The sequence below is a fragment of the Puma concolor genome, chromosome E2 (assembly GCF_028749965.1).
Source record: "Puma concolor isolate L17-30 chromosome E2, mPumCon1.1.hap2, whole genome shotgun sequence".
In the NCBI taxonomy this organism is placed as follows: domain Eukaryota; kingdom Metazoa; phylum Chordata; class Mammalia; order Carnivora; family Felidae; genus Puma; species Puma concolor.
The window spans coordinates 37,250,069-37,265,644 of record NC_141681.1 but is presented as its reverse complement, the minus strand read 5'-3'; the positions used below and the strand labels follow the sequence as shown (position 1 = coordinate 37,265,644).

At 36.5% G+C, this 15,576-nt stretch overlaps 1 protein-coding gene across 3 annotated transcripts in view; it reads right to left on the bottom strand.

Annotated features, from left to right (window-relative positions):
- The window catches only part of NETO2 (neuropilin and tolloid like 2), a 58,781-nt gene that overhangs the window by 14,691 nt on the left and 28,514 nt on the right, over positions 1-15,576 (bottom strand). For all 3 annotated transcript variants that reach the window (XM_086689515.1, XM_086689514.1, XM_086689516.1), the window contains one exon: positions 6,738-6,966. In XM_086689515.1, coding sequence (XP_086545641.1) covers positions 6,738-6,966 — 229 coding nt within the window. The remainder of the gene's footprint in view (positions 1-6,737; positions 6,967-15,576) is intronic.

Genomic DNA, 15,576 nt, shown 5'->3' with positions numbered 1-15,576 from the left:
TTCATCTGTCCAATTTTCACTTTCTAAGTCAATCAGACCCTAACTGTAGGTATCTTTGACTCATTTTGATCAGTCCCCAAATCTTGTGTATTCTACCTCCACAACTCTTCTTTCTTCTGTCACTGCTCTGGTTCAGACATTCCTGGTCTCCCCCTCTGACTATGGAAGTCAGACCTCCACGCCCCAATTAAAGCACAGCTCTGATTACATCATCTTATAGTACAAGACCCTTCAAAACTCCCCAAAGCTTATAACATGAATTCTAATTTTATTTTATTTTATTCTAGAGAGTGTGTATTCACGCACACACAAGCTGGGGAGACAGGCAAAGGGAGGGAGGAAGGGGGAGAGAGAGAATGAATGAAATCTTAGCAGACTCTATGCTCAGTGTGGAGCCCATCACAAAGCTCAATCCCAAGACCCTGGGATCTTGACCTCAGCAGAAATTAAGAGGTGGACGCTCAACAGACTGAGCTACATCATGAACTCTAGTTTTTGTCTTCCTAAAAAAAAATTTTTTTAAGTTCATTTTTTCATTTTGAAATAAAGAGCATGAGTAGAGGAGGGGCAGAGAGAGGGAAGGAGAGAATCCTAAGCAGGCTCCACACTGTCAGCACAGAGCCCGATGTGGGGCTTGATGCCACAAACCACGAGATCATGACCTGAGCCAAAACCAAGAGTCAGGTGCTCAACTGCCTGGGCTACTCGGGTGCCCCTACTTTTACCCTTTAATTTAAAGGCTTTCTAACTCTAGCTAGGCTCCATGCCCAGTGCAGAGCCTAAAGCAAGGATTGAACTCATGGCCTGGAGATCAAGACCCGAGCTGAGAGCAAGAGTTGGACGCTCAACCAACTGAGCCCACCCAGGCAACCCTAATCTACCTTTTTTTTTTTTTTTCAGTTTTTAATTTTAAGTTTATTTCTTTGTTTTGAGATAGAGTGAGAAAAAGCAAGAGCACAAGTAAGGTAGGGACAGAAATCAAGTTGATGCTCAACTGACTGAGCTATACAGGTGCTCCATGAGCTCTAATTTTAGCCTTTGTAAAAAAATTTTTTTTAAGTTTATTTATTAATTTTGAAAGAGAGAGCATGAGCAGGGGAGGGGGAGAGAAAGAAGGAAAGAGAATCCCAAGCAGGCTCCACACTGACAGTGCAGAGCCCAGTATGGGGCTCAAACTCATGAACTGTGATATCATGACCTGAGCCAAGATCAAGAGTCAAATGCTTAACCGAATGGGCCACCCAGGTGCCCCTCTAATCTACCTTTTGACTCATTTTTCTCTCTTCTTTCTTCTACTACTTCTTGTGGTCCAAATTGGCTCCATGCTTTTGTTCATTCTGTGGCCTCTGTTTGGAATAGCAACCTCAATTATCCAACATTTCTACCTTCTAAAATCTCAAGGATAAACTCCAAGGTCCTACCTTCAAGGACTACTTGCTCCATAATCAATGCTGTCTGCTGGAAGTAACCTGGATATTTAATCAGGAAGCACTTTGTTTTCTGTCTCAAACAGTCATTGTCATAGTCAATCCTGTAACTGCCTTATTTGCATCTATGTCACCTCACCTAAGTGACGATAATAAGATCCTTTAGAGCAGGGAATGTTTCATCCATTTCTGTATCTTCATAGCAAATAGCATCTTGTATGATAAATGTTAAATAAATGAATGGAAGGCAGGTAGGAAGGCTGGTTGGCTAAATTGGCTTCATAACCCAACTGCCCATCTGGCAATTCATCAAGTCTTGTAAAATTACAGACAGAAGAGTTCAGCTATAATAAAGCTTGTGTAGGTCACATACAATCATGATATTAATATAGAATCCATGGAACAATAATATTTTGAAATTATAAGTAAAGGGAAAAAGTACTAATTCCTAAATTTCTGAAGGAAAATATCTGATAGTATCTTACTCTTACACCTTTATATTTACAAATTTTGACTTGCAAAAATCATATAGTTTACCATTTTACTCTATTCACTTAGGATATAAAGGCGAAAATATTTCCTTCTCTTACGAGGACAATATATACCAGTTATTTTGAAAATATATATGATGTGAACATACACACTAAACTATCTTGGGGCAGTCTGGATAAATCTTTAAATGGTGATTTTCTTCATACAGAGGTGACTGTGAGGAAAGGGATTAGTCAGAGAGGCTAATCAGCCCTCTCCAAATGTAGATTAAAGTTAAAGGCCACTTAAAACCAAGCCAAAAACATGAAGGTATTTTTGAAATCAGTTAAAAAAAACTTTTTTAATGTTTACTTTTGAGAGAGAGAGAGAGAGAGAGAGAGCGAGAGTGAGCAGGGAGGGGCAGAGGGAGAAAGAAGGAGACACAGAATCTGAAGCAGGCTCCAGGCTCTGAGCTGTCAGCACAGAACCTGATGTGGGATTCGAACTCACAAGCCATGAGATCATGACCTGAGGTAAAGCCAGATGCTTAACCAACTGAGCCACCTAGGCACCCCTTGAAGACAGTTTTCTTTTTTAAATCAAAGGTAATGTAATATGATTTACACTTACAATAAGCAAAATCAAAATAATTATCAAAAGTACTGACAAGTCACTTGGACTTTTACAGGAGATAGAAAGGCAATAGAACCAATTTTTCCTTGGGATTTGTTCATGTGAATTATCAGGAATTTAAGGGAAGAATCCTAAAATCTGTCCTCAGAGTTCTTCCACTTTTAAGCTGGATTAGTATCTACAGTGAGCTACAACATCCTTTAAGATGAAAAAATTCTCACATGCTCACAAATTAGTAAAGATGACTTTTAAAGACTTAACTAAGATAAAGAGAAAACCCCATTATAACTAAAAAGAAAATTTCTGAATATACACAAAAGGAAATTCAACTGTGTTGCCACAAAAAATCAATTAACCACAAAAGGAGGTTGTAATGAAGAAAATGAGGGAGAAAAAGCTTTAAGACATTTAGAAAACAAATAGCAAAAGTGTAGAAGTTCTTCCACCTTAGTAATTACTGTTAATGTAAATGAGTTAAACCCTCTATTCAAACAGCAGAGATTGGCAGAATAGATAACAAACCCCCCCCCCCCAGATCCAACTATATACTGTTCTACAAAAGACTCACTTTAAAGATACAAATTGGTTGAAAATAAAAAAAAAAAAAAATGGAGAAAGATATTCCATGCAAACAGTTAACCAAAGAGAGCTGGGGTGGCTATACAAATATCAGACAAAAATAGACTTTAATGTCAGGGTATTGACTGTTGCAAATGATAAAAAGGGACAATGTAGATTGGTAAAAGGGATTCATCAAGAAAATACAATTATAAAAATATATAAATAAATAAAATATCAGAGCCCTAAATTATAAGAAGGAAACACTATCAGAATTTTAAGGGAGAATTAGATATTCTACAATAATGGCTGGAAACTTCAATATCCCACTTTTAATAATGGATACAACAACCAAACAGAAGATAAATAACCAAATGAAAGAATAACACTATAAGTCAACTGGAGGACCTAATAAATATATAAAGAAAATTCCACCTAGCAACAGCAAAATATACATTTTTCTCATGTATAAGGAATTTTGTCCAGGATGGACCATATGTTAGGCCAGCCATATACACACAAAAATCTTAAAAGACTGATATCATACAAAGTTTCTTTTCCAATCACAATGAAGTAAAACTAGGTATCAGTCACAAAATAAAAACTAGAAAATTTGTAAATATGTGGGAATTAAACTACACCCTCTTAACCAACTGGTCAAAGAAGAAATCACAAGGGAAAATTAGATAATACCTGAGACCAAAGAAAATGAAAACACAACATACCAAAACTTATGAGAAGCAATGAAATAGTGCTAAGAAAGAAATTTATAGCTATAAATGCCTACATTAAAAAAGGAGAAAGATCTGGAACCATTAACCTTAAAGAGCCAGAAAAGGAAAAGCAAACTAAACTCAAAGTTCTATGGCTTTGTCAGTAGTACTGAAATTATAAAGAGAGAGAATAGAAAAACTAAAGAAAAAACCAAAAAATGGTTCTTTGACGAGATCAACAAAATTGGCAAACTTTAGTTACAATGATTAAGGAAAAAAAGAAACAGAGATAAAATGACTCAAATTACTAAAATCAGAAATGCAAGTGGAGACATTATTACAGATCTTATAGATATAAAAAGGATTAGAAGAGAATACTAACAACAATTCTACACCAATAAACTACTAATCTAGACGAAATAGACAAATTCCTAGAAACATACATTCCACCAAAATTGAATAAAAACCAAACAGGAAATCTGAACAGATCTCTAACTAGCAAGAATATTGAATCAGTAATCAAACTATTTCCCAACAAAGAAAAGCCCTGCACTGGATGGCCTCACTGATGAATTCTACCAAATGTTTACAGAATGTCAATTCTCAAACTCTTTCAAAATGCTGAAGAGAAAGGATCACTTCTTACTTATTCTATGGATCAGCATAACCTTGATACCACAGCCAGACAAAGATACTACAAGAAATTAAACTACAGACCAATACCTCTTTATGCATATTGATGCAAAAATTCTCAACAAAATACTAGCACTGAATTCAACAACATTAAAAGGATTATACACCATGACCAAGTGGGACTTATTCCTGGAACACAAAAACAGTTCCACATACAAAAATCAATGTAACACCCCACATTAACAGAATGAAGAGGGGAAAAATGACATGATCATCTCAACTGAATCAGAAAAAGCATTTGACAAAATTTCATGATGAAAACACTTAATAAACTAGGGCCAGAAGAAAATTTCCTCAATGTGATAAAGGCCATATATGAAAACCCCACAGCTAACACCATACTAAATGGTGAAAGGTTGAAAGCTTTTCTCTTAAGATCAGAAACAAGACAAGGATGTCTCCTTTCACTTCTATTCAACATAGTACTAGACGTTCTAGCGAGAGCAATTAGGCGAGAAAAGTAAATAAAAAGCATTCAAATGGGACAGGAAAATGTAAAATTATCTGTTTGCAGATAACATGATCTTATATGTAGAAAACCCTAACAAGATTACACACACACAGACACACACAGAGCTAATCCAGTAAAGTTGTAGGATACAAAAAACAGCATACAAAAGACAAAAGTAAGGAGCATTTCTACACACTAACAATGAAAAACTGGAAAAGAAAATAATTCCTTTATAACAGCATTAAACAAAAAAATTCTTAGGAATAAATGTAACCAAGGAGATGCAAGACCTGTATACTAAAGAGTACAAAGCACTGTTGACAGAAATTAAAGATAACAAATAAATGGGAAGACATCCTGGGTTCATCGACTGAAGACTTAATATTAAGATGACAATACTACTCAAAAGCAATCCACAGATTCATTATGATTTCTATTAAAAAACAAAAAAACAAAAGTGTTTTCTGAATGTTTTCTTTAAGAGAAGGAAAGAGCTTCTTGTAAATATGGTTGGTTCTAGGGCTGGACCAGGGAAAACACAGTTGAGCCTGGGCCATCTTGTGGTAACAGAAAGTAAGAAAGTGATTTTTTTTTTTAAAGGCACATCAAAAGGATAAAGGAGACAACTTGAAGGAGCTCCCAGTGGCCAAAGCTGGGATTCTGAGCAACAAAATAATGTTAGTATTATAATAATTATATATCATATATAATTATATATATAATAATGGCATAAAATAAAAATCCATAAACTCATACTGATATAAATAACTGAATAGATAAATGAGGGGGAAAAACAGCTCTTTCTCACAGTTTAATTACAATTAATAAGGGTAGAAGGAATAATGGAAACAGAAAACTCCCATTAGGTAAACACTACAGGAATACCTATTACATGAGAAACTAACAACAGTGAGCAAAAGGATATTACATAGTCTCAAAGAGAATTATTAATTAAGATGAAAAAATTAGTAACTTTATAGTGGAGGAACCTGACAGCACGTTAAGCAAGTGACTGAAGTTAATGTCAGACAAATCCACATTATGTACCCCTGCCTCACTGGTGTGATACACTGAGAAAGATATAATGTGATTTCTGGGGTACTGACAGAAATACGTAACTTCAAATGAATCCATGAGAAAACATCAGACAAACCTACACTGACAATCGACTAAATAAATGGCCAATGCCCTTCAAAAATATTAAGGTCATTAAAGACTGAGGAACTGTCACAGATGGAGGACACTAAAGGACAGATGAAAGTAAATGCGATGTGGACATTAATGGGAAAACTAGTGACATGTAGATAAGGTCTATATACTGGTCAATAATACTGAGTCAGTGTTATTTTTCAGTTTTACTACATTATTAGGGGAACCTGAGTGAAAGGCATATGAAAACTCTACTATTTTCATAACGTTCTATATGCTTAAAATTATTTAAAAATAAAAAGTTAGAAAAAAACAGCCTTATCTAGATCTTTGATGAGCATGGTTTGGTAGATTCATAATTATTCACCACGCTGAATTACTACTACCGATAATTTTTTAAATCTTGAAAGAAGTCTCCACATTCTGCATTCCCTATCACATTTACACCTTTATACTAAGGTAGTGCTCCAATTTAATGTATTAACATGGTTTTTCACCCAGGACAGTTAATTCCTTGAGAATAGGGGCTAAGACTTAGTTATTTCTACATCCTGTTACTAGTCTTTGCCAAAAGAAAATAGAACTGAATTCTGAATAAATGAAAATTATGTAAAAGATCTCAATGCTATAGGATTTACTTACGCTCCACAAAGGAAGTAAAGAGCATTCTGAACCTGCTTAGCCGACTACCTTCATCTGCCCACATTCGGATCACTCCAACTCCTGTTTTCAGCATGACATCATTGGCCACAGTGCTGCAAAACTTGGCCTTCAGGTTTTCAATAGAACTGCTTCCATCATAAACTGCAACGAAATTTCTCTTGCATTCATTTGAGTGCTCCATTTGATAATCTAGGAACCTCAAATAAATCTGTAACATTAAAACAGAGAAAAACACTGCTTTTGAAAATATAAATTTGAATTTTCTAGTTCTGCTATCCAATCAACATGGTAGACTAGATTACAGTAGCTGACAGATAAACAGATAAATCTAACAACAGACAAAAGGCTGGGGCCTAAGCAGTTAAAAGACTAAGACACTCTTTGGCCTCTTTGTCTTAATGGAACTAAGCATTTAAGGAATCTTAAGTTTGTGTTTGATCTATAAAGAGAAGAAACTTTTTGTTCCATGAGGCTCACTGGTTGTCTTAGTTTCCTTATTATGAAAGCAATCTTGTGGTACTGACAGATTGGGAAAATAAAAGAATCCCTCATAACAAATGTAGTTTTTTAAAAGTTTTTCTTCACGTTTTTAAAGCCCAAGTTTAGTAGTAAGGTATATACAACCTGGTTTTTCATGTAACACATCAAAACCATTTTTATATTACCTATACTCTTCATAACCATAAACATTCTCATGATGTCCTGTCATTTATTTACCCTTATTCTATACCGCATATTTAAGTGGCTTTAAAATTTCACCCCATAAATGACAATTTCTAAGGTTTCTGTCAGGAAGATGTAAACTGTAGTACCAAAATAAGCACTATTAGTATTCTAATTTGATTAGCACTCTTTTTCTTGAAATTTTAAGGGCAGCTTGCCACCTGGCACTAAGTTCTTAAAATATGCTTGGTCCACTCTTGTTTAAAGATTTCCTTTAGATTGTAGGCTTAGAAGGACTGTGCGCATTAATGTTCAGGTTGCGGGTTTAGAAGGACATTGTGCTTATCTCTAAAATAACTGAATGAAGTAACTATTATTCTTTACAGGCAAGGAGAAAATGAAGACTCAGATAGATTAAGGAATTTTTCCAAAGTTACTCAGGGTGAAGATCTGACCTAGGCTGGACTGACTCTAACATTTGTGTTCTTCCCACTCTCTGGGATGCCCTTCATGCAGGCACAAGCACAGTTCAAGAGACTTGGGGCACCTGGGTGGCTAAATCAGTTAAGCATCTGACTCTTGGTTTCGGCTCAGATCACAATCTCACAGTTCATGGGTTTGAGCCCTGTGTTGGGCTATGCACTGACAGCACAGAGCCTGCTTGGGATTCTCTCTTCCTCTCTCTCTGCCCCTCCCAGCTCTCTCTCGCTCTTAAAATAAATAAACTTAAAAAAAAAAAAAAGACTTCATATAACAAAAACGTAATGTCATAGATCTCTTCTCTCTAAAATATCTTGATGGCACAAAACTAAGCAAACAAAAAAATATAGCTCAAAGGGTTAAATTTCGACCAAATAACTTTAGCTTATTTGAAATGACCAGTTTGCTACTTCCAAGAGAATGGTGGAAAATTGGTAACTAAATAGGATCACCATTTCAAAACCTCATAAAACCTTTATAAATGTATTACATATAAGCAATAGGTTTCCTTAAATATATCATTTATTCTCATTAATTCCATTGTTTACATAACCAAACCATTCTGTCCATGGTTCTGTGGTAGTGAGCAAGTTTCATCAATACAGTAATTATTTGCCTTCCCTATTATACTGTAAGGTCTTCCAATGAGAGAATCATGTGCTAATTATATCTAGTGTAATTCTTGCTCATAGCAAGTAATGAATACATGGCTAGGCTTATAAAACTATGAACCGGTAGAGCTAAATATAAGAAAAACAATAAAGAAGTCTGAGGTATTTAATCTCTTCTGTAATCCAAAGAAACATGGTACTACACAAGACCACAGTAAATGCTCTTTAACTTTTTAAGCCAAAAGTTTTAAGTCCTATGATAATGACATTCTTTTCTGAGTGTAGCAAAATACTGAAATAAGTTTAGTTCAACTAATTTTCAGAAAATATTTCTAACAGTATGAACCTAACAAATTGAAATAGGTGGGAGGGGTGCACATATAACTCTTCTCTCACCCAGACTGCATGACAACAAATCTACTAAATGCTCATCCCTTATCCCACTCCCACACCTTCCCCAGGGAGGTGGAGTTACTTTGATGGTAGGGAGTCTGGACTCTCTTTCCCTGGACCACCAAGTAGGAAGCAGTGACCTTAGTGGGTTTCCTCTGCAGATGCAAACTTTCCTTGGGCTGGGATGGTCCAGGCTAGATTTAGGTGGGAAGTACAACTGGTGGGTAAGGAACTAGCAAGTCTAATATGACTCTCTCACTAAGCTGCTTCCTCTAGCCTTTGTTGTAATAAAGGAGCTATTTTGAATCTCCACATTCTCAGTGTGGAGGGAAAAGGGGATGCAGTCTACTGGAACTCCTGAAGACTCCAAAAGAAATGCAATGACATCCTCAGAAAGCAACTATGGACATATCTTGGAGGTACTGCATGTTTGGTTCCAGACCACAATCAAGTGAATATTACAATAAAGTGAGTCAAATGCATTTTTTGGTTCCCAAAACTGGCATATAAAAGTTGGCTTGCACAGTAGTCTGTTAAGCATGCAATAACATTAAGTCTAAAAAAATGTACATTCCTTAATTCAAAAATACCTTATTGCTAAAAAAAAATGCTAACCAGCATCTGAGCTTTCAGCAAGTCATTATCTTTTTGCTGGTGGAGGATCCTGCCTCAATGTTGATGGCTGCTGAAGGCTGGGGTGACCGTGATATCTTAAAATAAGGCAACAATGAAGTTTGCTGCATCGATTGACTCTTCTCACACAAATGATTTCTCTGCAGCATGCAATACTGTTTGGTAGCATTTTACCCACAGCAGAACTTCTTTTAAAATGGAGTCAATCCTCTCAAACCCTGCCACTACTTTATCAACTAAGTCATGTAATATTGTGAATCCTCTGTTGCCGTTTCAAGAATCTTCACTGTATCTTCACCAGGAAGAGATTCCATCTCAAGAAACCACTTTCTTGCTCATCATAAGAAGCAACTCATCTGTTAAAGTTCTATCATGAGATGCAGAGATTCAGTCCCACCTCTAGGTTCCACTTCTAATTCTAGTTCTCTTGCTGTTTCCACCACATTTGTAGATACTTCTTCCCTGAAGTCTTGGATCTTTAATTTGTAAAAAATGCAGTAAAATGAAGTGTGCCTGTATAGCATTCCAGATCAAAAGGAGATCCTTGATAATAGGCAGTACAACTACTGACATTAGATCCTTATCTTATAGTTGACATAAAATCAATCCTTAAATGTTAAAACCAAAGCACACAGATCAAAATACCTAAGTGTAGTTCTACAACCTATGGTTACGAAAGTTTATTAAAAACAAACATAGAAGACACAAAGTATAAACCATAAAGATAAAAATAATCAATTTTACTACATTAAATAAATGGACTTCCAGAACCACCCAAGATGAAACAGTATGGCTTAACTAAAAACTCAGAATAAAATGTGAAAAGCAACTACATGAAGATTCTGTAAAGTAAAAGATGGGCCTTGAAGGAAGTCAAACTTGAATGACCCATAAAGGAGGTGAGATTCAGTTTTTTCTTTCTCCTTTGTGTCCTGGGCAGATTCATGGAACTCACAGCAAAAAACAGACAATGAACTCAGAGAAAGCACTCCAGCCAGAAGACTGAGAAATTGGGATGAGGGGTGTGTGTGTGTGTGTCTGGTTTGTTTTTCCCACTCTACCAGCTCTGCCCAGGGTCAGCACCAGTCACAGATTTGCATGCAGCAGCTACAGCAGCAACTGAAACCCCAAGAGAAATCCCATCTCCTGAACTAGCAGAACTAAGAAAAGGATATGATGATGTCAGGAGAGTGTGGAGGGAGTTCCCCCACCCCATTTCCCCCCCCCCCCCCCCTTAGTCACTCAAAACTCACAGGTCAGGAGGCAGAAACACTGCAGAAACTTCTTTTCGGCCACCAGAGGAAATGAGAAAAGGAAACGTTATCTGGAGAATGTGAAGGAGTCTTGGAGAGCAGAGAACTAAAGAAAAAGCACTAATTCTGGCTTCCCTACATATTCATGGCATACCTATCTGGCTTACCTGCATATTCATGAAACAGAACTAAAGAAACATGACAAAGATGTTGAGAAACCAAATTCAAGTACCTGAGCAGGACATCCCCTGGGTAAGCCTCCACAGCACAGCAAAGGCCCCAAAAACTCAACAAATGCTGGAACCACCACCCACACGAAATGACATGGTACATGCAATCTGAATCTAACTGGGTAGACTGTCTGACAAAAATAAAATAAATAATAACAAAAGCCAACATTTTCCAGGTATTTTTAACAGGACCCAGAGTCTCACAATGTTATATTGAAAATATCCAAGACATAATAAAAAATTACATATAAAGACCTAGGAAATGGGATTAATTCTGAAATGAAAAAATAGTCAACAGATCTCAATCCTAACAGGATCCAGATATTGGAACTGTCAACGCCTTTATTTTTTAATTTTTTTTTAACGTTTATTTATTTTGAGACAGAGAGAGACAGAGCATGAACAGGGGAGGGGCAGATAGAGAGGGAGACACAGAATCTGAAACAGGCTCCAGGCTCTGAGCTGTCAGCACAGAGCCCGACGCGGGGCTCGAACTCACGGACCGCGAGATCATGACCTGAGCCGAAGTCGGACGCTTAACCGACCAAGCCACCCAGGCGCCCTTTTTTTTTTTTTAATTAAAAAAATTTTTTTTTGTCAACGCCTTTAAAGCAACAATATAAACATGCTCCGTGAGGTAAAGGCAAACGCTAAAGGAGTAGACAGATTATAGGAGAGAAATAGAAATTGTTAAAGAACCAAGTGGAAACCTTAGAACTGAAATTGAAAAATATAATGTCTGAAACTAAAAAAAAAGAATCCACTGTATGGGCCCAATAGGAGAATGGGGATGGCAGAGTGAAGTCAGTAAACTGGAAGAGGACTCCTGAGAATCTGAGATACTGAGTAAAAAGGGTTGAGAACATATGAACAGAGCCTCAGGGACTTGTGGAACAATTTCAAAAGGCTTAAAATTCATGTCCCTTAAGTCTCAGAAGAGATTCTTACAGAAAAAAATATTTGAAGAAATAATTGCTAAAACTGTCCCAAGTTTAGTGAAAGACAAAAATTTAGATTCAAAAAGCTCAGCAAACATAAAACAGGATAAAAGCAAACAAAAACCAAGGCCTACACACATCAAAAATCAAAATCAAAGACTTGAGAACTGACAGAGAAAAATGATGCATTTTGTAGAAGGGAACAATTTGAATGGCTGTGGATTGCTCTTCAGAAATCAGTGCCAAAGGCAGTCCATCAAAATTTTTAAATGTTGAAAAAGAGAACCTGTAAACTTTAGAATTTTATATACAGCAAACATGTTCTTTCAGGAACGAGGGCAAATAACACACCCGGGTGAAGATGTAAGAGACTCAGAGTTTGCTGTATACAGACCTGCTATAAAAGAAATGCTAAAGGAAGTGATTTACTTACTTACTTACTTATTTATTTATTTATTTATTTATTTGAGACACAGAATGAACAAGCAGGAGAGGGGCAGAGATAGAGGGGGACAGAAGATCGGAAGTGGACTTTCTACTGTCAGCAGGTGCAGGGCTCAAACTCACAAGAAGGAACTCATGAACCTTGAGATCATGACCTGAGCCAGAAGTTGGACACGCAACAGACCAAGCCACCCAGGCACCCCTAAAGGAAGTTCTTAGGTAAAAGAGAAAGGCTACTAGAATGAATCCTAGAACTTTATGAATGAAAGGAAGCAGATATGGTAAAATATCTGGATAAATATAAACCATCAAGAATAAAAAAAAAGAGGATGGGGCGCCTGAGTGGCTCAGCTGGCTAAGAATCTGACTCTGGATATTGGCTCAGGTCATGATCTCATGGTTCATGCATGGATTTAAGCCCTGCATCAGCCTCTGTGCTGACAGTGCAGAGCCTCCTTGGGATTCTCTCACTCCCTCTCAAAATAAATAAGCTTAAAAAGAAAAAGAAAGAAAAAAAGAGAATATCACTACAGACCCTACCAACATTAAGAAGACTGAAAAAAGGGGATGCCTCACTGGCTTAGTTGGTGGGGAACACATCTCTTGATCTTGGGGTTGTAAGTTCGACCCCATGTTGAGTGTAGAGATTACTTAGAAATAAAATCTTTCAAACAAAACAATAAAAAAAAATACAGTAAACAGTTCTATGCCCCCAAATCAGATGACTCAGATGAAATGGACAAATTCCTTAAAAGGGACAAACTGCCCAAACACTTCTAAGAAAAATATGTAACCTGAATGGCCATATCATTTACCAAAAATAATGAATTCATAGTTAAAAACCTTACAAAAAAAGCTCCAGGCCTAGGTGAATTCACAGTTAAATTATACCAACCATGCAAGGAAAAAGTTATGCCAATTCTTTTACCAAAGACATAAGGAAACTACTGATCAGTATTTCTGCTGTCATACTGTGTTTTATAATAAAATATATATATTTCATCTTCATCTCTGTTTCTGGCTCAGAGCTCCCAAAACCCTTGGAATTTCCTGAGCAATAGGAGCAATGGGAGGATCTTTTGTTGTATTTGGTCTCTTGTCCTCAGTTCCTGAAAATGTTCTAGAGCCATAAAGTTGAAATGGGTGTCTTGTGGCTCTTTCAACAATTATTTATGTTAGTGAGGTAACTTTTGGAAATCCCCTAAAGATGGGGGCTGGTCACTGGGGTAAATAACCATGAATTGAGGGTTTACACTTTCAGTTCCACCCCAACTTCTAGGGAGAAGAGAGGGCCAGGGCTGACAGCCGATGATTTAATTAGCCATGCTTATGTAATAAGGCCTCCATAAAAAAACTCAAAAGGAAAAGGTTTCAAGAGCTTTCAAGTTGGTGAACCAGAATGTTTCCATATGCTATTGTGCTAAACCCCATACTCCATGGGTACAGAAGCTCCTTTGTTCAGGACCTCACCTGTATTTTTTCATCTAGCTGTTGATTCTTATCCTTTAATATGCTCTGTAATTAACTGGCTATTTAAGTAAGCAAACTGGTTTCCTGAGTTTTCTAAGTGGCTCTAGCAAATTAATCAAACTCAAGAAGGGGCTCATAGAAACCTCTGATTTATAACCAGTTGGTCAGAAGCACAGGTGACAACCTGGATATAAGAATGGCATCTGAAGTAGAGGCCAGACTTGTGGGACTGAGACCCTAACCTTAGGAATCTGATGCTATCTCAGGGTAGATACTGTCAGAACTGAGTTGAATCACTGGACACCCAGTTGGTGTCTGAGAATTGCTTGGTGGTATAAGGGAAAAAAGCCCACAGTTGGAAATGGTATCAGAACCATCACTCCAGAAAATAGATGCAAAAATCCTCAATAAAATATTAGCTAATCTAATCCAGCAACATAGAAAAATGGTAATACTTTTACATAATCACAACCAAATATGGTTCATCCCAGGTATCCAAGGCTGGTTTAAATTATGAAGAATCAATATAAGTCTCCATTATAAACAGACTAAAAGAGAGAAGATACATGATCACTTTAATCTGTTAATCAACATCCATTCATGATGAAAATCTTAGAAAAACAGCAGAACTTCTGTAATCTGGTAAAGGGTATCTACAAAAACCCAGGGCTCACACCATACTTAATGGTGAAAACCTGAATGCTTTCCCCCTCAAAATCAGTAACAAGGTAACTCCCATTCAGCACCATACTGGAAGCTGTAGAGTGCCAGAGTGTAGACTTTAAAGCTCCAATAATCAAAACAGTGTGGAACTGACAAAAGGATAGACACACAGATCCATGAAACAGAACAGAGCCCAGAAATAGATTCTTACAAATGAAGTTATTATTATTCTTTTAACGGAGGTACAAAAGCAATAATGGAGAAAGGATAGTCTTCAACAAATGGTGCTGGAAAAGTCAGACATCCATAAGTGAAAGAAAGAAAGAAGGAAAGAAAGAAAGAAGGAAAGAAAGAAAGAAAGAAAGAAAGAAAGAAAGAAAAGAAAGAAAGAAAAGAAAAGAAAGAAAGAAAGAAAGAAAGAAAGAAAAAGAAAGAAAGAACAAGAAAACAAACCTTGGGCTATACACAATACCTTATACAAAAATTAAAATGGGTCATAAAAATATAAAATTATATAACTTTCAGAAGTAAATATAGGAAAAAAATTATGACTTTGGGTCAGGCAAAGAATTCTTCGATACATTAAAGGAAAATTCATTAAAAAATGAATAATTTGACTGCATTAAACTTTTTCTCTGTGAAAGACACTGTTGAGTAAAAAGAGCCACCAACTGAGAGAAAATATTTGTATGTCACTTGCCAAAAGACTTAACCCAGAACTCAAAAGTGAATAGTAAGAAAACTACTCAATCTTAAAATGGGCATAGCCAACACCACTAAAGATTTAGACATTGCAAATTTGCAAATTAAAACCCATAGCATTATATCTTCATTAGAGTAACTATAAAAAAAAAAAAACAGCTGATAATACCAAGTGCTTAGAACTTACGTAGAGCAATTGAAAATCTGGTAACATTCCTTGTGGAAAGAAACGCAAAACAATATAACCACTCTGGAAAACAGCTTGCTGGTTTCTTATAAAGCTACCATGTGAATCAGCAGTCTCCTGGATGAATATCCAGAAAAATTAAAAACGTGTT